At 39.5% G+C, this 22,866-nt stretch overlaps 1 protein-coding gene across 6 annotated transcripts in view; it reads right to left on the bottom strand.

The window, feature by feature from the left end:
- ULK4 (unc-51 like kinase 4) overlaps positions 1 to 22,866 on the bottom strand; it is a 592,175-nt gene that overhangs the window by 359,364 nt on the left and 209,945 nt on the right. For all 6 annotated transcript variants that reach the window (XM_026496788.4, XM_026496790.4, XM_026496789.4 and 3 more), the window contains 3 exons: positions 16,867 to 16,918; positions 16,619 to 16,763; positions 291 to 383 (listed from right to left, as the gene is read on the bottom strand). In XM_026496788.4, coding sequence (XP_026352573.1) covers positions 291 to 383; positions 16,619 to 16,763; positions 16,867 to 16,918 — 290 coding nt within the window. The remainder of the gene's footprint in view (positions 1 to 290; positions 384 to 16,618; positions 16,764 to 16,866; positions 16,919 to 22,866) is intronic.

The following is a 22,866-nucleotide window of genomic DNA, read 5'->3' as shown; positions in this document are numbered from 1 at the left end:
ATCATGACCTGAGCTGAAGGCAGACACTTAACTGACTGAGCCACCCAGGCGCTCCAAGAATTTATAGCCTTAAAGCATCATGAATTCCAGAGTATGCAATCTCCAATAAGGGATAAAAATATGAGAATGAGACCCAAAACCGCATAAATGCAAGATACCACAAACCATCAGACTTGAGTTACTTCAGTAACTCAAACGTTAGTCTTTCAGAATCTCAACATCTTTAACAATTTCAGAACATATAAAATTCACTTTAAAGATGAAAAACAAGAAAGCTGGAGTTACAGTACCTGGTGAAAGTCGGGTTGTGTTCCGTCATTGCAACCAGCAATTTCAGAGCATATGCTGGGACTGGGTCAGGCTCTGTGAGGATGTGCTCATACCTGCAATGATAAAGTGATCAAAAACGGACTCAGTGGTTTTCTTCGCTTACCCTCTCCTCTGAACAGAAGCAACATACCATAAGGTGCAAATATAAAGCTACTGAAATAAACGTATGAGCTATAGGACCTGCACAGGATATTTAACCTCATGGAACTTCAAAGAGCTTCACTCAGCAGCGGGGGGTGAGGACACTGACCTGCCTCACAGAGGTCTGTTTTGGGGAGGATTCAATGAGATAATCCAGTAAAAGGATTAGTATTGGGCTGCACACATAGTAAAAGACCAATAAAAATTAGGCATTCGTGGCAGGGTCCCCAAGAGCACCCTCAAGTTCAGAGATGTGCTCATGATAGATATTCAGTAGACATGGCCGAGACACAGAGATGAATCCTAAGGGAGAAGGACACAGGTGGAGACTGGAGGATTCTGTGCATAGGCTTCCTTATGCTCTCTCCCACCCATGAGAGGTCAGACAGAGCACAGTCTTTTCCCTGGCAACAAAAATGCAACTCATGCACGTGTTGTTTCTGCCCATCAGAGACTCAAGTGACCAAGGTTTTTATTGGGGGCTGGAACCCTCAGCAACCACTAACAAGAATCAAAACCACTCCCAGGAGGAAAGCACAGATTCATTTTTTTTAATTATAATAATATTTTTTATTATATTATGTTAGTCACCACACAGTACATCCCTGGTTTTTGATGTAAAGTTCGACGATTCATTAGTTGTGTATACCACCGAGTGCACCATGCAATACGTGCCCTCCTTACTACCCATCACCAGCCTATCCCATTCCCCCACCCCCCTCCCCTCTGAAGCCCTCAGTTTGTTTCTCAGAGTCCATAGTCTCTCATGCTTCATTCCCCCTTCTGATTACCCCCCCTTTCTTTATCCCTTTCTTCTCCTACCGATCTTCCTAGTTCTTATGTTCCATAGATGAGAGAAACCATATGATAATTGTCTTTCTCTGCTTGACTTATTTCACTTAGCATTATAATCTCAAGTGCCGTCCATGTTGCAGCAAATGTTGAGAAACCACTCTTTTTGATAGCTGAGTAATATTCCACTGTATATATGGACCACATCTTCTTTTTCTTTTTTTAAAGATTTTATTTATTTATTTGACAGAGATAGAGACAGCCAGCGAGAGAGGGAACACAAGCAGGGGGAGTGGGAGAGGAAGAAGCAGGCTCCTAGTGGAGAAGCCTGATGTGGGGCTCGATCCTAGAACGCCAGGATTATGCCCTGAGCCAAAGGCAGATGCTTAACGACTGCGCCACCCAGGTGCCCCGGGACCACATCTTCTCAATCCAGTCATCTGTTGAAGGGCATCTCGGCTCCTTCCACAATTTAGCTATTGTGGACAATGCTGCTATGAACATTGGGCTGCATATGGCCCTTCTCTTCACTACGTCTGTATCTTTGGGGTAAATACCCAGTATTGCAATGGCTGGATCATAGGGTAGCTCAATTTTTAACTTTCGAAGGGACCTCACACTGTTTTCCAGAGTGGCTGTACCAACTTGCATTCCCACCAACAATGTAGGAGGGATCCCCTTTCTCCATATCCTCTCCAACAATTGTTGTTTCCTGCCTTGTCATTTTTTTGCCATTCTAACTGGCATAAGGTGGTATCTCAGTGTGGTTTTGATTTGAATTTCCCTGATGGCTAATGATTTTGAACATTTTTTCAGTGATTAAAAACCTTCCAAAAAACAAACTCCAGGGCCTGATGGATTCCCCGGGGAATTCTACCAAACATTCAAAGAAGAAATAATATCTATTCTCCTAAAGCTATTTCAAAGAATAGAAACAGAAGGAAAACTACCAAACTCATTCTATGAGGCCAATATTACCTTGATCCCCAAACCAGGCAAAGACCCCATCAAAAAAGAGAGTTACAGACCGATATCCCTGATGAATATGGACGCCAAAATTCTCCACAAGATCCTAGCTAATAGGATCTAACAGTACGTTAAAAGGATTATCCATCATGACCAAGTGGGAAAGCAGACATTCAGCATAAATCTTGCTGTCTGCACAACAGCCCAGGCAGCCTGAACTACCCCCAGCAGTTAAATGGGGACTGGAAACACTCCGAGCGCCAAATTCTACAATGCCAACCTGCCGAGGGCCGGCCTGTCGCCCAGTAAGCAGGCCTTTCTAAGGAGAGCAGCCACAGACCTGCTATGTTAACTCTTTTCTGCACAGTATTCTTCCTATGAAAACTTTAAAATCTGAAATGAAAATTACTGCCAGAGAGGATAAAAATAAAAATAAAAATAAATTAATAAAAGTTCTTTATTAATTCAAAGCTTCCACAGCACAGTTCAGACTGGGCCTCCGTGTTACTTGTGAGGCAGACGCTGGTTTGCAGACCGCGTCATACCTACTCAGGTTCGGCCATCTGGTCTACAGCACTGTGGAGGGGCTCAAGAAGTAAGTGTCAGGTGAAGGGATGGACAGCTGGAGAAATGGATGGACACACAAACAGATGAACAAACAAACCAATTAACTTTATGACTCAACTCTCTGGAACAACCAACAGCTAAAAAGGGAGTCAGCCATCTCCCCAAGCCCAAAATGTATATTTAAAAATCCATGACATGAAGCGGATGCTTTTCATCTGGAGAACAGGGCCCCAGGCTCTTACTCAGAGCCTATTTACTCTCATTTTGGAAATCATTCTATAACAAGTTTAATTATGCAGCCTCTAATCCCGTAGCCATTAAAAAGGAGCCAAGTAAAGGGAAGAGAGGGACTATTACAGAAAGAAGTGAGACTTGAAGGCATAGAAAAAAAAAAAAAGGAAACCCAAGAACTCTAAACAGAGAGAAGTCTGGGGAGCATTTAACGTAGAAGCAGCAGCTGCTCATACCTCAATGGGACCAGAGGGCCCATTACACACCGTAATGCTCAAAATGGGGGTAGTGAGTCAAGAAAATGTTAAATTGGGTAGCGTGCTCTGTTTAAGGAGGCAGGAAGTACCATATTTTAGAAAGGTTTCTTATAAAATATTTTTAAATAATAGCAATTAAAAGTGTTGCCCAGGTATGACAAAGATAAAAGTCAAAATATTAATCATTCATAATAAAATCATAAATGTTAATAAATCAGAGAACAGTATATTAAAAAATACAGCATAACCTAAGCATAAGTAATTTCAGGAATGAAAAAAATCAAATTTAGGAAAACAATACGTGTTATCATATGAATAAAACAAAAATCAAGGAAGCATATTTAGAGGTGATAAAAATGTATTCATAAAATTTAACATCCAGTTTGAACCCTTTTTAAAAAAAGGAACAACTCAGCGTATTAGAGAGAAATCATTATTCCTCTCTAGAAGAGTCTTGTAAAATAAAAAGCTCTTACATCCTAAGTTGGGGGCACCCAAGACGACCTTCAGGTTTAATGGTCTGCTAGGAAGACTCACAGAAAAGCTGTTATGCTAACAATTATGGTGTGTTACAGTGAAAATCGGCATAGATGAAAGGCACATAGGGCAAAGTCCAGGCGGGACCGGGAGCAAGCTGCCAGCTGTCCTTTCCCAGTGGAGGTGTGTGGACAAAGCTTTCCCTCCAAGCAAGACTTTGGACAACATAGGGCATACACTGCCTGCCAGGGAAGCTCCCTGGAGCCCCAGTGTCCAGAGTTTCATTCGGGGTCGGTCACATGGGCAAAGAGTGTCTGCATAGCCAACCTTAGTTGCTCAGTCTCCAGCCCCTCCAGAGGTCAAGCTGATATGCTATATATAGCCCAAGGGGCCCACCAAAATCCACATTGTTAGCATAAAGTATCTGGCAGGCTCAAGGCCCCCTGTATACACAGACTCTCGTATCGGGCAGGATAGTCCAAAGGCTCAGAAGCTATCTCCCAGAAGAAGGTCAAGGGCCAGTCTGTTTGTAACATGTAGGGCTTGAACACCCCACACTTGCTAAGTTAGCTCTTCAGGGCCCACACCCTGAAAAGAGAAACTGAGGCACTGAATTTAAAATGAGGCATTAAGTCAGATAAGAGGAGGATGTACCCTTCAGCTGCCTACCAGTATTTGGAAACTGTCAGCCAGAGAATTTCAACTGCAGTGGGGATGCGAGGCTTCCGATGAGTCACACAAACACACTGGATGACGGGCTCCCCTTGTCCCCATTCCCAGACTTAGCTGAATCACTGAGGAAAGGACCACAAGCCTTTGAATTTAAAAAAAAGCTTCCCATATAATCTTCTGTACTTTTCTTGTGGAAAGTACAAGAGAAAATATGGACAACTGGTTAGAAATGTAATAAACAATCCCAAGAAGACTGAGAAAATACAAACTATTTTAAAATAGAGTTAACAGGAATATGTAGAATCTACATTTTAAAAGAACACGCAGATGAAGCTTGACTGACTGAAATTCAAGTGTCTTAGGTTGTTTGAGGTTATCTAACCTTGAAACAGGAGGGAAAGATGAAGCCTGTACCGGTCTGTGCATAAGAATTTCCCCAAAGAATATTGTTATGTTTTTCTCCCCCTGGAAAAAGAAGGGTAATAATAGATTTGTTTAGAATACAAATACTGAATATATCGAATATACTTTCATTTCATCAAAGATAGGTTTGTAATGGTCAGCAAGAACTAGCCAGAAGAATGCTGTGATTTATTAAGCTTGTCTTCTGAACAGAGATAAAGCAGCTGAGCTGACGGTAATTGGATCTCGCACTCCTCTGAATGTGACTTGGCAGGAACCAAACAGTGATAAGTCTGGACTCCTGAAAAGCCTTGGAAGGAGAGTGACCAGGGAAGAGCCGGCCCATTCTGATGGAGAGCAGCTGGAGAGGAGCCCTCCAAGTGCCCTGAGCCTGGGTACAGGCTGAGATCGCTAACATAAGCCCCCACTCTTCTACTTCTAGAATCCTCCCAAATAAAGGGTCTTTTCCAGGTTCCAAACAGCTGGAACCCAAGCAGGAAAAGACATTTGTCCTAAATCCACATCTATCCCAAAGGAGAGAACACCTCTAAAAATCACATATTTAAGGGACCCAAGGGATGGTCTCTTCCTTATCTTGCTAAGTGCCTGGTGCCCAATTAGGTAAGCTGGCAGGAAGTGGAAAGAGGCTATCAAAATAACTCTGCATTTTGGGAGAAGCTACTCTGGGGAAGTGACCAAATATTTGGCCAAGTGGAAAGAAGTATCTATTCTGTTGGTAGAAAGGGGAGGCCCATATCTTGAAGAGGTCCACTCTGCTTGGAGTAAGCCACAAATTCACATTTCTACATCTCAATGGAGTGTGCTCTGAGAATTCTAGGGGAAAGAAGGATTCCAGAATATTCAAGGAACTTTAGAGGGAAGTACAATGAGGAAGATACCACTAAATGAAAAGCTGAATTACTTTACAAAATAACAACAGTTATTAAGTGTTGTGGGATCAAGAATATAGACATAAATTAAAAGGAAATAAAGGGGACATACACTGGAAAAGAAAAGAGTGACCTTAGAAAGGGGGTTAGAATGGTCAGGGCATATATTATGAAAATGTATCACCCATAAATTAAGAATTTAAGTAAAAAAATTTAATTTCCATTAAAATACTAAATGAGTAAATATTCACATAATCTTGAGTGAAGTGCTCTGTAGCATGACAATAAGAAATGAATCAAAAAATATTTAGAGCTTCAAAGTTTTTAAGTAGTATTTCTCAATGGCAAACCACCATAAATGAATCAAATGAGGGAAAATTTTGCAGAATGTTGATACAACAGAGTAGATATTCTTAATATATAAAAAGCTATTGCAAGCCAATAAACATCCAACCAAAAAAAAAAAAAAAGTGGACGAAATCCACCTAAGAGGAATATAAATGGCCAAGAAGCATGGAGGGAAATGGCCAACTTCACTAATATCTAAAGGAATTCAAGAGATAACAAGGCTACAGCAAAATAGGTTCATAAGGGAAGGTGGTACTATAAACTCTTCATCATCTCTGAAAAAACTTTGCCAAAACATATTAAATGCCCTTAAAAATGTATATAACTTTATTACAGTGATTCCAACCCTAGAGAGTCAACAAAAAGAAATAGTATGTACCCAAAGATGTAGCCTGAAAAGTGACGCTTTGCAGCAGTATATATAATTATGAAATACTGGGGAAATCCTAAATATTCAGTAACTGGAAATTATTTAATCATTTTTAGTACATTTATAAATGTAGATGTAGATAAGTAGATTACAAGACAGTAATCTACTTATATTAGGATAGACGAGATATTCCCAGTATGGTATCTGGGAATTGGCAGTACAGACAGGTTCTAAGGAAGAAATTTCAGAAAGTACTAAGTAAATCTCACCTCAAATGGAGAAACCATGTTGGGGAGCAGGCAGATATTAACATAAAATGGTAGGCAAGAGGCAAAATGTGAAGAGCCTTGAATGGCTAGATAAGTGCTGTTAATGTTACTTTCTACAAAGGTTTTTGAGCAAGGGAAAGATATGAAGACGGCAGTGTGTTTAAAGGCATAGCTTAACAGAATGCAAGATGGATTCAAAGCTTAGAGCGTAGAGCAAAGAGATGTGTGGGGTAAGCTCAAGAGAAGGCTGCAAAGGCGTGGAGGTGAAACCTGCCTTTGGAGAAGGCCAAGGACCTCCCCACCAGATGGCTGTGAGAAAGGAGTAAATAACCTACTCTTAGGCATTTTCTGTAAGTTTTGTCCAAAATTTGAACTAGGTGATATCATGAGTCAACTCCAAAATTTTATGAACTGAGAAGGATATGAACCAAAGCGTTGATATCTTGAGAATTTTTCAGTCTTGTAGAACCTGAGTTCTACATGATATTCCGCTGTCTTGCATGGATGCATAGGTATTTAAGTACATCAGAAGTTAAATGGATACATAAGTGGGTGGAGAAATAGACAAATGGCATATATAAACATATATATTTGTATATTTTTTAGTATTTTTAAGTGAAAGAAAGATAGGTAGGACTTCAAAATGACTGTTAAACATAATTTCAGATAGTAAACTCTCAGCTCTTCTGGATTTCCAGAAAACCAATAGCAAATTTTTACTACGAAGGCCTGAAAGGCTTAAAAAAAAAAAAAAAAAAAAAAAGGAAGCAACCCTCAAAGTTCACCAAATATTATCCAAAGAACTAGAGCATCAGTATTATCCTGATTCAGAGGGATACAAGAATATTTACCCTTACTTTCACTCTGAGATTATCCTACTTCAGATTCCTATAGGTTGTATCCCAGGAGGGATCACTGTACCTAAATGCACTGATTTAGGTAGACACTCAAAACGTAGAAGGATTAGGTAAAAGGAACAAAGCAGAATGTTATGATGCTTCTTTCTGCTAAAAAAATATCTGTGATTTAAATTTTATTTGCAAAATAAAATTATCTAAGGAAAAGCTAAAATTGAAATACTCTAATTCAGATTTCCATCAGAAATGGCCAATTTACATCTATTTTAACATAGGATATTTGTGGTTAAGGGAAACAAAGACGCAATAAAGAACCATCTGGATGTCCGTTAAGCCACCAACATATACACCAGGTAGTCAAGCTCACAACTTTTACCAGATATTATTTCAAAGCCAGATAAACAGCTCTACGGTGTATTGCCACTAATGGAATCCACTAACAAATTCCAATTTCTAAGAGGAAATACAATTCTAATTTGTAAAAAATATAGCCCTTTCTGAGATTCTAAAAAACAAAGTCTTAATAATTTATGAAGTCATTATGGCCCTGATGATTGCACAGGTCACAAGAGAATTATAAAGAAGAATGGCAATACTCATTTTCCCCAGGAGAGAAATGCTGACTGCCATATTGTCATAAAAACACTGTAAGCACATTTATATCAGCATGATCTCTTTTCAAAACACAAAAAGCTAAAAGAAAATATGAAAACTAAAATACATATTGGCAAAGTAGTTCCAGCCTAGCAAAGGCAAATTCCTTAGAGATTTTTCCCCCATGGCTTGCTACCTGGCATTAAAGGCTTTCCTCACTATTCTACCTGAAACAGCCCCTTCCTCATTCCCCTTATGATCATTCTCTATCCCCTGACACTGTTTAATGTTTTGTTTTTCTTTATAGTGCTCACGATTAACTGCAATCATCTTATATATTTGTTTACTGTGTTGTCTCACCCACTAGAATATAATTGCACTGAGGGACAGGGATCCAAATCTTGCCCACCATAGCATCCCCAGTGCCTGGCAAGTGGAATCACTCAATATATATTTATGGAAGGAAGGAAGGAAGGGAGGGAGGGAGGGAGGGAGGAAGGAAGGAAGGGCTTTAAACCTCGTATGCACAATCACACAATGCAGTACAAATGACATGATCTACCTTTGTATGAATATTAAACTTTCCTCTTTCCCAAGAAGAGCAATGGTGTCTTTCCTGAGTGAAGGATCTAGTCCCATTTATGGTTAAATACTGAAAGAGAAATGCCCTCACCTTGTGGAACAAGTCTCAGAAAAAAACATTCAGTCAAGAGAAGAGACTACTTTCAATACTACCAGTTCATTGATAATGACTTTGATATTAAACTTCTGAGAGGTGCCAATTTTAATTGATGAAGTCACTCTGGACTTAAGTTTCATTAAATATTGCCTCTTCTGCATGAACCTCCCGAACCAAATCTTGTCTCTCTGCTGAAGGAAACCGTAGCAATTTCCTGAGTATATATCGTTATCTTTCTTCCCAGAAAAAAACTTTTTCTTGTGCATCAGTTATGTTAGTGGCATTCCAACCACCTTGGAGGAGGTGAAACTGAAGGAAGGAAGGAGAGGAACAGGAGGTGACGACACAGGCACCAAGTGTGGCAGAGCCAAGATTTCGTCACAAGTATATTCTAATCATAAGACCCAGCCTACCAAGGGCCACCATCACAGACTTGAACATGCAGAGTTTTCTCAAGCTGGTGGGTGGCAGACGAGGAACTCAGAAATGTTACGAGCACGAGGGAGGTCTGACAACTGTTGCTGACGTAAAGATGGAGGGACCCGTGAGAAGAAGTGTGGGCACCTAATGGAATACAAGGCAGCACAGAAACAAAGACTGGTCCTATAACTGTGTACCGGGGTGAATAATGGCCCCAAATGATATGTCCAAGTCCTAACCCTCAGGACCTGTGAATGTGACCCTATTTGGAAGAGGCTTTGCAGATGTGACTAAGGATCTCAAGATAATTCAGGGTCGGCCTTAAACATAATGACAGATGTCCTTACACAAGAAAAGCAGAGGCAAATTCAAGGCAGACACAGGGGAGAAGGCCACGTGAAGACAGAGGCAGAGATTGGAGTGGACGTTGCTATAAGCCCAAGATTGCTGGCAGCCCTCAGAAGCCAGGAGAGACACATGGTTTCTCCCTCAGAGCCTCCAAAAGGAACCAACACTGCCAAGACTTTGACTTTGAACTTCTGACCTCCTGTACGGTCAAAGAATAAATTTCTGTTGTTTTAAGCCAGTCAGTGTGTGGTAATTCAGCCTTAAGAAACTAATGCAAACTATAAGAAACTGAATTCTGCCAACAATCTGACTGAGCCCAGAAGCAGGTTTCCCCCATTGTCTGCAGGCAAGGACTCAGCCCAGCAGACACCTGACTTCAGTGGCGTGAGATCCCGAACAGAGAACCCGGTCACGCTGTCAGACTTCCCACCTACAGAGCTAAGTAGATGTTGATTTAAGCCACGAAGTGTGTGATAATTCGTTATGCATCAATATGTATCTAATGGAATATTTAGAGTTTAATATTCTTGTATTATCACATTAGTTAATACTCGTGATGCAATGTTACAAAGAAGTTTTAATGGCGAGCATCTTTTTTCTTGTTCCTGATCTTAACGGAAAAGCCCTTGAGTAGTATTTCAAAACTGTGATCAAAAGAGTTCTGGGAGATGGTAATGGATAAGCGTAGGAAATAGTGTCTTAAGGTCATAAAATATTGAGAAACACTGAGATTCAGTGTTTCTGAAGTTAAATGGGTGAATTGTGAAATTCAAAAGCCAAGGAATAGTAAACACACAGAACGTTTCAGAAAGAACATGTGTTCTGTGGCAGGTTTATGAACATTACACAGGCACACCGCTGAAGGAAGTTGGCTTTGGTATTTAATTTATACTTAACCAAATATTTCTATTTGCAGGACTTACAGACTTCTTCAGTTAAAAAATATTAATGTCTGACATATTTGGCTCTATCAGACAGCACATGTTCCATAGAGGCTGTGCCTGTCTTGGTCATTATGTTCCCAGAAACTAGAAATATGCCTATAGGGTAAGATGAACTCAATTAGTACCAGTGAATAAATAAGCTGATTAGGAGAAAAAACATTCTCTCCCCGGCTCACTTCATGTAACTACCCCATGCAGGTATCCACTGGAAATAAGCTGACCCGATTACTGCTTACTACTCTGCCCCTTCCACACTTTTGCGTGCCCCAATCTTGCCTAGAAGACCCACTGCTTTTCTACGCAACCCTATCTAGATTTCAAAATCTAACTGAAATACCACCTCTCTATTCATGGTATTATAATTCTCCACAAGAAAAGGCACTAAACAAATACTTACAACTGAAGTTCATCTCTTCAGAAAGCAAAGGAAGGGCACTGCGAAGAGGTAACACTTCTTTTATATTAATTCATTAATTTATACCGAAAGCAATCCACCCAGGATATTTATGAGACATGGGGTGATGGTTAATTTTATGTGTTAACTTGACTGGGCCACAAGAGCACAGTTATTTGGTCAAACATCATTCTGGGTCTGTCTGGGTGAGGTTAACATTTGAGTCAGTGAACTAAGTAAAGCAGATTGCCCTCCCTAATGTGGGTGGGCCTCATCCAATCAGTTCAAGACCTGAGTAAAACAAAAAGGCTGAGTGAAAGAGAACTCCTCTGTCCTATTGCCTTGAGCTGGGACATTGTTCTTTGGCTGCCTTTGGACTGGAAACATCAGCTCTTCTTGAGTCTCCAGCCTGTCAGCGTTCAGACTGGTATATACCCTACAAGCTATCCTGGTTCTCAGGCCTTCAGACTCAAGCCAGAACTACACCATTGGCTCTCCGGGTCTCCAGCTTGCTGACTGCCAGTCTCAGGACTTCTCAGCCTCTTAGTCATGGGAGCAAATTTCCTTTTCGTAAATCTCTTTCTCTCTATATATACATCCTATCAGTTCTATTTCTCTGAGAACCATAACTAATATTTAATAAGATATTTATTCTTACAACTGAGTTTTCATTCATAGCACTAGCAGTTCTGACAAGCACCTGGAACACAGGTATTACATGGTATTTAACAAGATTAAATTACTGTCCTCCCTGAACATTGTGTTAAAGCTTTTAGAAAAGACATCCACTGTTTCCTGAGGATCAACACCCAGGAGCCATTTAACCACCAAGTAGAAAGAGCCTCTCTGAGAACAAAGCCACATAGCTGTAGGCTGAGCAGAGGGATGGTGAGAAAAACACAAACACCAAGACTGTCGACATCACTCACACCCCTGAATCCAGCTATATTTAATATCAGCACAAGCTCCTAATGTGAACACATGATTATTTTCCAAATTAATTTGAGGGTTACTGTTTGCAAATAAAATAGTCTTAACTAATATAACACTTTTTGTGTAAAAACTGAAGCCTACAGTATATGCGCATGAAAAGCCTATCCCCTTGGCTTTAGCCAAAGTATTAAGGTCAAAGAAAGATTAAAACTTAAACACAATTATGGGGCACCTGGATGGCTCAGTCAGTTAAGCATCTGCCTTCAGCTCAGGTCATGATCTCAAGGTCCTGGGATCCAACCCCATATTGGGCTCCCTGATTAGCAGGGAGTCTGCTTCTCCCTCTCCCTCTGCTGCTCCCCCTGATTGTGCTCTGTCAAATAAACTCTTTAAAAAAAAAAAAAGAAAACTTTAATAAAATTAAAAATATGGATGTTATGGGGCGCCTGGGTGGCTCAGTTGTTAAGCGTCTGCCTTCAGCTCAGGGCGTGATCCTGGCGTTCTGGGATCGAGCCCCACACGGGCTCCTCCGCTGGGAGCCTGCTTCTTCCTCTCCCACTACCCCTGCCTGTGTTCCCTCTCTTGCTGGCTATCTCTCTCTATGTCAAATAAATAAAATAAAAATCTTTAAAAAAAAAATGTGGATGTTAATATGTGCATTTGCCAAACTGAAGCCGATACCATGTCACTCTTATAAACTGTAGAAACTTCACAATTCTTTTATTAAAGTACAAGTGACATACAAAATTTTATTAGTTTCAGGTGTACATCACGGGATTCAATATTTTTGTACATTATAAAATGATCCCTGAGATAAGTCTAGTTACCACTATCTGTCACGTTATTAAAATATTATTGATGTTCTGTAAGCTGTACATGACATCCATGTAACTTATTTTATAACTGCAAGTTTATACCTCTTAACCCTCTTCACCTATCTCGCCTGCCCCTTCCCCCCTCCCCACCCTCTTCGGGTAACCAACAGTTTATTTCCTGTATCTACAAGGCTGTTTTTGTTTTGTTTAATTGTTTTGTTTTGTTAGATTTCACATATAAGTGAAACCATATGGTACTTGTCTTTCTCTGTCTTATTTCACTTAGCATAATATCCTCTAGGTCCACTCATGTTGTCACAAATGGCAAGATTTCTCATAATTCTTTTTTTTTAAGATTTCTCATAATTCTTAAGCCATATATTTACCTACTCAATGAAGAACATGAATTTTCTATGATTAGCATTTCTAAGCTTATAATCACCAAGAGTTATCAAGATTTCTAGTTTTCTAGTCAAGGTTAAATGAATGCATTAGATTTCATTTTTAAGTTTTATTTAACATTTACTGAGCCCTTACTATATATGCCGGGTAGGCACAATCAGCAATACCTATTTTAATGGCCACTTTACATCTCTGAAGTATGTACTATTACTACTATTATTGTACTATCACGATCTGCCTTTAAAGGTTACTAGGAGAGATTATAATAATGTACCAGTGCTACTACTGTCAAGAGTTCACCGTGCCCCACATACTGTACTGTTTTATAAGAGGCATCCCATTTAATCCCCACAACTATCTTCTGAGTTAGACCCTATTGTCCCCATTCTGCAGATTAGAAAACTGAGGCCAAGAGAATGAAATGTAGAGCCAAGATCTACACATCACGTCAGAGTCAGTCAGCTTTGAAAGTGTCCGCACACCATATCCCAACCAATTTCATAATATTATCTAAAGTGGATTTCAAATTGCTTAATGAAAACCTGCACTCATCTACGTTACTTCTGTTCTTGAATTGCCATGTGGTTTCGTTTGTATTTTCCTCTGTAATTCCTCATCTCTGGGAAAAGTAAAGATACACATTACAGGAAGTACACAGTATTTATTCAAGCTCAGAGGAGTAAAACAAAAGCACGGAATTATAGATTTAACACTTTTCATTTTACAAACTCTTCCAAAAGTGGGCAGACTTCAGATAGGAAGAAATTTTATTTCAAATTTGCATGGGTGTTAACCAGCTATTAGTAACCCGTGAAGTCCTCACCAGTCAGGATGGCTAAAATTAACCACTCAGGAAACGGCAGATGCTGGCAAGGATGTGGAGAAAGGGGAACCCCCCTACGCTGTCGGTGGGAATGCAAGCTGGTGCAGCCACTCTGGAAAACAGTATGGAGGTTCCTCAAAAGTGGAAAATAGAGCTACCCTACAACCCAGCAATTGCACTACTGGGTATTTACCCCAAAGATACAAATGCAGTGATCAAAGAGGGACCTGCACCCCAATGTTTACAGCAGCAATGTCCACAATAGCCAAACTACAGAAAAGAGCCCAGATGTCCATCGACAGATGAATGGATAAAGAAGATATATATACAATGGAATATTACGCAGCCATCAATAAAAACCTGAATCGTGCCATTTGCAATGATGTGGATGGAACTAGAGGGTGTTATGCTAAGTGAAATAAGTCAATCAGAGAAAGACAATTATCATATGATCTCACTGATAATGTGGAATTTAAGAAACAAAACAGAGGATCATAGGGGAAGAGAGGAAAAAGTAAAACAAGAAGAAATCAGAGAGGGAGACAAATCATCAGAGACTCTTAAGCATAGGAAACCACCTGAGGGTTGCTGCAGGGGTGGAGGGTGGGGGATGGGCATTAGGAGGGCACAGGATGTAAGAGCACTGGGTATAAGACTGATGAATCACTGACCTCTACCTCTGAAACCAATAATACATTGTATCTCGATTGAACTTAAATAAAAATAAATTTAAAAAAAATTTTTTTAAGTAACCTGTGAAGTCCTGTTAAAGGAAATCCTGTCTCTACCATGGGGGCACATCTCAGGTCCTGAGAAATGCTTCTCTACAAGCTGTTAGACAGCAGATATCCAAAGTACATCTTTCAAAAATTGCATTTTTCACAAAAAATATATTTGTAGGCATTTTCTTATCAGAAAGATGCATATAATTACATATGGTTTAGAAGTGTAAGATGGCACTGAAAGCATGAATTAATCCCTTGAGAGAAGGTTCTAATCTTATGTTTACCCATATGAGTACAAACATACACACTCAGAGATAACAAAGGGAGCCAAAAATACATTTACTGATAGTTTCTCGCATGAGAAAGTTTAAATTTTTTTCTTCTATAGATAACCACTTCCTTACTTTGGGTATCAAAAGTACTCTTACAGTACACATTCATGACCAGGAGTCTCCCCGAAACCCACGGCAGCAGTGCAGGGATAGGAGAAACAGAGTCTGGCTCTGGAAACCAAGCCATCACAGATCAAGCTCCAAGCAGTCCCGACAGGCCCCTCTGCAGGAAGAGGGCTCATACACACTGGCCACGCACCCCCTAAGACGAACCTTCCTAAACCGACGATGAGTGGTTGAGTGCTACGGAATATAATCAGATCTGGCGTCTATATAGTGTGGAAATGAATTTTGTCTTACACGAGAGCCGGTGATCTGGGGAAGCACGACAAACTGAAGGGAGCATTTGGTGAAACTGCCACTCCTGAAACCCTGTTGAGCTCAGAGAGCCTGGGCCCTGAAGGAAGCCGTGAGTAGGCAGGCACACAGGTCCAGGACATGCAATCCAGCATCTGCTGAATTCTGTAAAAATTTTCTTTAACAGTGATAGCTGGCATACGTTTTTCAACTTCAGTTCCAGGCATACTTAAGAGATATTGTGTGTTCCATCCCAGACCATCACAGCAAAGCAAATGCGGCAAGAAAACAGGTCAAATGAACTTTTTGGTTGTCCAGCTTGTATAAAAGTTAATTCACACTATACTATATAGTCTATTAAGTGTGCAACAGCATTATGTCTAAAAAAAAAAAAATGCATGTACCTTGATTTAAAAAACCTTTATTACTAAAAAAGGCTAACCGTCATCTGAGCTTTCAGCAAGTCATAATCACTGATCACAGATCAACATAACAAATAAAATAATAAAGCTCGAAACATTGTGAGGATTGCCAGACTGTAACCCAGAGACACGAAGTGAGCAAATACTATTGGAAAAAATGGTGCCAACGGACTGGCTCAACGGAGGGTTGACCTTCAATTGTGAAAGATGTAACATCCACGAAGCACAATAAAGCAAAGCATAATAAAACAAGGGAGCCCTGTACTTCTGTTTGATAAGACTCACGGTGGGGCAAAGAAAACTTCAATGTCCCTCAATTATAAGATGTCGTTTTAGAGTTTCACACATTTGCACTGGGTCCTCTCAGTCGTCATCCTCCTGTGTGTTTGCTACGTGAACCGTGGAGTCAAAGGAAAAAAATAACACCCCATTCTGTTAATTAATAGTCATTACTTGTTCTAGTACCACCCACCCATCCACACCTCCCCCCCACCAAAATACCCTGTTTGTAAATAAGCTTAATTTTCATTCCAAGAGTTTGGGGTGAAGGAAGATTTCTTTCCATCTCTATTATTTCAGAGCAGAGCCAGGAAACGTCCCGATTGCATGTTCCAATAGTCCTGTAATGTTGACCTTGAATAATAAACCTTACCCCTCCGGACAGAACACCTGTAAATCTGCAAAACCTCAGAGTCATGGGCCTTAGGGAACACAGCTAAGGCTCTAAATGGATTCTCCTGGGATCTATGCAGTATAGTAGCACAGGACACCGAGACCCCAACTCCATCATTGGACCTGATTTGACAGAAGCATCCTGGACATTCTACACTTCTCTATATGAATGCAGCACGTGTGACTTACTGGGGAAGTAAGACGTCTCTAATGAGAGCCAGCAGATTACTGTCAAAGTTGACATTTGCCTCCTTCTTGCCATCCCCAACCTCCTGGTTCACGAGTAGAGATGTGGTTTCTGAGAGCAACCGCAAGCTGAAGAGTCTCCACTCCACTTGAAAGGGAAAAAAAAAAATGCCAAGAATGTGAGTACATGGAGAGGGAATGAAAACAGAATGTGTACCTAGTGGCATTCTCGTTGATGTGGTCACACTTACCATTTTGGCTCTGAACCAAGGACACCAAGGGTGGCAGGATATAATCAACAACCTTAAAGAAAAGACATAAAAGACTTGGTTCCAATTTTTTAAATCACAAAACTGGTTATTAACTACTATCTGTGCTTTTTGCACTGACAGAATCACTAATCAAAAGAGGGGGAAAATCAAAAAAAAAAAAAAAAAGAGGGGGGGGAATCAACAGCTAAATGTATTCTGGATTTAAACTCTGCGTGACATTTAATAAGCCACCAAGCTCATTTAACTCTGAAAAAGTCCTCAGGTCAAAATGACATTATGATCATCAAAACAGTAATCTATCAAATCTTCAGACTTTACGAAAGGAACTTTACTGTATAACATAAAATCTGGTTGGCATGGGTTGACATTAAACCACCAAATTAATATATATAAGCTGGTGATCATTACTCAAGTTTAAAGTACACAATCAAAATATTGGGGGAAAAGGAGATACCCAATCCTCACGCTTTATTAAATACATCAAAGAGCCATGACAAGTTAATCTTGGGTGTTTTTAGAAACTGATTCAAAAGATGTAAATCCACTACACAAACCACCTCTAGGATTTCCTCGTTATTTCACACAGAGCAAAATCAAATATGGTTTGAAACCTACTCCAAAATAACAAAATTATTCCCCTGGGCAAAAACAAACAATGAAGAAAGGACAAATCATTTCCACAATCTAATTTGGAAACCTACTCCTTCGTTTGATGAACAATTTTGGCAACAATAAGCAAAACTCCTATTGTTTACAACTGAATTTATTCCTGACCCTGAAATATGTATTTGTTCTCTCCACACTGATAAAAGGGCAGGAGAAGCTGGTCACAGCCCACCAATACCATCTTGTTGTCCAAACCAATGAAAGGAAGCTCAACACAGGTAAAGATCTCCACACATGAGTAGTGGCCCATCAGCGTGAACCTATTCCAGCTCTACCTTATGTAATAAGCTTCTATATATCTTGATATTTTTGCAAGAACCTTAAGAACCAGAGATGTTTTGTTTATCCTCTTCCATTAAGTGATGTCACATCACTCAAAGCATAGATGTCATGCTCTACTAAGGAATCCTGACAGCTCTAAACTCACAATGATGTCAAAAGCAAAAACCATGCAAAGGAAAGAAATATATCCTACTCTGAACACCTATCAACATGATCAACCCCTATCTTAAAGGTTTTAAAGAAGTGGGACTGACATAAATGATCTAAGTGTCCAATTCAAGTTTGAAAAACAGTTAAGCACGGTCAAAAAGCAAGATCGTCAGACAGATGATGAATAAACAAATATCAACAATATTCCTATATGCCTACAGTAACCAATTAAATAACATAATTAAGATATGATCTACAAGAGCAATAAAATTATAAGGTATCTATGATATTATGACTTCTACAGAAAAACAGGTAGAAAATATTTACAGGTACAATCACCATTGGTAGACTTCTGAAAAAACCTTGGAAGTTGTCCCAAACATCTTTACAACAAGAAAATTGCTAAACAAAATCAACAACTCTTCTCAGAAACATCAGAGAACTTAGATCACAGAACAAACTGCTGCCCCAAACACTGAAGAACCAGGCAAATACAGAGAATCACAACTTAAGAGGAGCATAAATCGCCACTGGAGCCAGCAACTGGTACAAAAACTGGAACGGTAACTAATCGTTGGAGCCTGAGCTTGGGGGATAAATATTCCTAGAGCCCAGCCTTAGTGGAGCCCCCACTTGCCCAGAATCCCCACTAGATTCATAAGGTGAAAATCAGAGGAACCCCCCCCCCATGCTGCCAGCAGAAGGAGGAAAAATTAACCACTCTGAAACATGCTCAGAGCATTCTTTTCTCCTCAACAAAGGCCTGGACACAGGGGACACTATTTTACCAGAACCTAACTGACCTCATTAGCCATCAGGGAAATTCAAATCAAAACCACACTGAGATACCACCTTACGCCAGTTAGAATGGCAAAAATGGACAAGGCAAGAAACAACAAACGTTGGAGAGGATGTGGAGAAAGGGGATCCCTCTTACACTGTTGGTGGGAACGCAAGTTGGTACAGCCACTTTGGAAAGCAGTGTGGAGGTCACTCAAAAAGTTAAAAATAGAGCTATCCTATGACCCAGCCATTGCACTACTGGGTATTTACCCCAAAGATACAGACGTAGTGAAGAGAAGCACCATATGCACCCCAATGTTCATGGCAGCATTGTCCACAATAGCTAAATTGTGGAAGGAGCCGAGATGCCCTTCAACAGACGAATGGATAACGAAGATGTGGTCCATATATACAATGGAATATTACTCAGCCATCAGGAAGGACGATTACCCAACATTTACAGCAACATGGATGGGACTGGAGGAGATTCTGCTAAGTGAAATAAGTCAAGCAGAGAAAGACAATTATCATATGGTTTCACTCATTTATGGAACATAAGAAATAGCAGGGAGATCAGTAGGAGAAGGAAGGGAAGAACGAAGGGGGGGTAAACAGAAGGGGGAATGAACCATGAGAGACTATGGACTCTGGGAAACAAACTGAGGGCTTCAGAGGGGACGGGGGTGGGGGGTGGGATAGGCTGGTGATGGGTATTAAGGAGGGCACATATTGCATGGAGCACTGCGTGTCATACACAAACAATGAATCATGAAACACTACATCAAAAACTAATGATGTACTATATGGTGACTAACACAGCATAAAAAAAAGGAAGAAGAAGAAGAAGAAGAACCTAAATGACCTGCAAAGGACAAACCAAACTCTAGCACCTCCAAGCCTTCCTATCTCCCGTGTGGGGGGAAACAACTGAGAAGTACTTGTGAAGGTCGCTGACCAACGCACAGGCTCACAGAAGGAATCTAACCATAGGACTGTGGTATGCTTCCCCTCCCACCACAACATCCACAAGGTTCCTGTATAATAAACAGATTACAACTGAGAGAGTTGCAAGACACAGGTTTTATGTCAGAAGGAGTTATTAGGGAAACCCAAAACAATAGGAGAGACAAAAACAAGGATGCTGGAAGGAATTTTACCCTCTGAAACCACAGGTTCAGCAAACAGTGAACAGAACCTGGCTTCAAGCCACACACATACAATCTCACACTAAAGACTCATTTATCTCAGTTCATTTTACCCGACAGGTCATGCTGGAGTGAAATATTCCAAGTTGAGAGAAAAAAACCACCAGCTTAGAATTCTGAGTGAAATTATCTCTCAAAAGTAAAGGTAGAAATAAAGGTTTTCTCACACTAACAAAAATGGAAGAAATTTCCTGCCAGTGGACCTGCCTTGCAAGAAATGTTTTAAAAAGTTCTTCAGAGAGAGGCACCAAGCTGGCTCAGTCCGAGGAGCATGTAACTCTTGATCCTGGGATTGTGAGTTCAAGCCCCACATTGGGTGGAGAGATTACTTGAAAATAAAATCTTTAAAAAAAAAAAAAAAAAAGCTCTTCGGAGAGAAGAAAAATGATGTAGGTCAGAAACTCATATTTCTGTATCAGAGAAAAAACAAATGAAGGTAACATATAGTCATTGATGAGAAGACTCAGAGAGGTCAACTCTCTTCAAATTAATCCATAATTCCAATGTATATTCCAAGGAGGTTTTCATGAACTCCTCATATTGATTCCATAATGTATTTGGAAAGTAGTGATACTGCTATAGAAACAGAAAGTTGGATGGAAATTTAGAGGGACACACTAGTGTTTGAGCAAGGCTTGACTCTGAGTAAATTTTCCTCTTTCTCATTCTTGAAGCCTCTCCCTTCCCCTCACTAGTTTTTCTGTAGAATCCTTTGTTCCAGGAACTCAGTATCGATACTGACATCTCGCTCACCCCAACGTATACTAATAATCGAGACTCGGGTGGCCGCACCAGTGCTAATCATAAGACCACCTTGACATGATGAAGACAGCTGGCAGAATGTGTATCAGATTCCTCTTGGAACCACCCACATCCTGTATTTTCCTGTAAAACCCCTCAGCCTTTTACCCTGGATGGGCTTGTAGCCTTGGAGGCATTAGCCTACTATAGCAAAGTAATAAACTGTCTTCCTTCTTTATACACCAACTCTCCTTTGTGTTACATTTTGGCTCTGGAGCACAGAGGCTGGTTTCAACAACAGAAGAGAAACAAGAATAATAAAGAATTTTCAAGAAATCATGGGCAGGGATGATTTACCCTACGAAGTTTCCAGGTTTACTGTAAAGAAAATAAAGTGGTACAAGCATAGGGCTAGACAAAGAGATTTATAGACTATATTGGAGAGGCCAGAAACAGACGCATATGGAAACTCAGCAAAAGGAAGCGAGAGCATTAGCAACAGTGCAAAAACATATAGACTATTCGTTTAAGGTTTAGGTATAATTAGCTATCTATTTGGTTAAAAAAAATACCAGAGAATACAAAAAAAAAAATGATTACAGGAGTATTAAAGATCTAACCGTTAAAAAGAAAGGCTTTTAAAGGAAAATATAAGAGCACAGTTTTATGATACTAAAGTAGGAAAGGACTTCTTAAATAACCTCTCAAAAGTATAAATTGAAATAAAAAAAATTGTATCAGATGAGTCCCCATAAACAAAATGAGAAGAAAAGCCACTGGCTAGGAGAAATTTCTACAATCTCCATACCTGACAATGGATTAATACGTGGAATACAAGAAAAAAAAATCAACGGGAAAAAGATGAACAATCCCTAAAACTGGAACAAGTGGTTCCCAAAAGAGAATACCCAAACAGCCAACAAATATGGCAGAACTACTCAAACCCACTAATGATCAGAGAAATGAAAATTAGAACACTGTGATACCGATTTACATATATCCAGTTAAGAAATCACATTAATACCAAGAACTTGCAAAACTGGGGGGGGGGCATCGGTACTCACATACCACAGTAAATAAGTAAATTGGCACAACAACGAATTTCACGGCACCAACCAGAGCTGAAGATGAACACACCCTACAACCCAGCAGTTTCACGTCATGTGACACAATCAAAGATCCTCATTGAAGATCTGATTTCAAGAGTTCAAAAATAGAATGGGTAAATCTCTCATCATTGTATTTCATTAAAGCAATCAACTTGAGAAAAGATCCAGACGGCATAACACTATGTAGCCTGAAACAATACCTTAATCTTAAATACACACTAAATGTAAATTTCAGTATTAAAAATATATTTCATCAGTTTTAAAAGAAGAAATCTAGTTCATTATAATATCATTCAATTTTTTAATTAACAGTTTTCCTTTGAATGACTGAAGGCAATTATAATTGTATTCCAGGATGATACAAATTTTAATCCTTCCAATAGAGAATGATCCTTTAGAAGAAATATCAGGTAGAGGATGGATAATGAAGAAATAAAATGCTTGCTATAATACGTAAATGAAAACTACAAGACAATGCAGAAGATTATTTGACTATTCACCTTTAATTTATATTTTTGCTGAACAATGACAGTTGATTACATTATCAAATGAAAACTACCCATAAAGACACACACTGAAAAATAGAAATAAAATTACACTGAAAATGTCTGGATGCTTACCAATTTGAGCAAGGCAAGGGAGATAAAAACTGAAAAACAGTTTCATCCGTTTTATATATATTCTATTCAACAACTACATAAATCAAAATAATAAATAGTTTTAAGGAAAAGATCACTGGTTTTCAAATCCTAACAAGGAAAAGACCACATTCCTTTGGCAAAATGCTCACTTAAAATTAAACATCAATGATTCAAGCAAAAAAGAACAGATGAAAATTAAAGTTTTAAAGTGTTAATTACTTTGGAGCATAGAGCAAAGAAACATATTTAGTTCTTGGAGTAGAATTTAGCAGAAAATACAAAGAAAATGTAACAATAAAAATCTAAGAAAATAAACCATTTTAGATATATTCCCATACAAATCAGAAGGGTTACTTATCTACTCTCAACAAAATGCAAGAAAAAAATCTGTAGAACTGATAC

The sequence above is a fragment of the Ursus arctos genome, unplaced genomic scaffold, assembly GCF_023065955.2.
Source record: "Ursus arctos isolate Adak ecotype North America unplaced genomic scaffold, UrsArc2.0 scaffold_20, whole genome shotgun sequence".
Lineage (NCBI taxonomy): Eukaryota > Metazoa > Chordata > Mammalia > Carnivora > Ursidae > Ursus > Ursus arctos.
The sequence above is the reverse complement of the archived record's forward strand: the minus strand, read 5'-3'. Positions and strand labels throughout refer to the sequence as shown.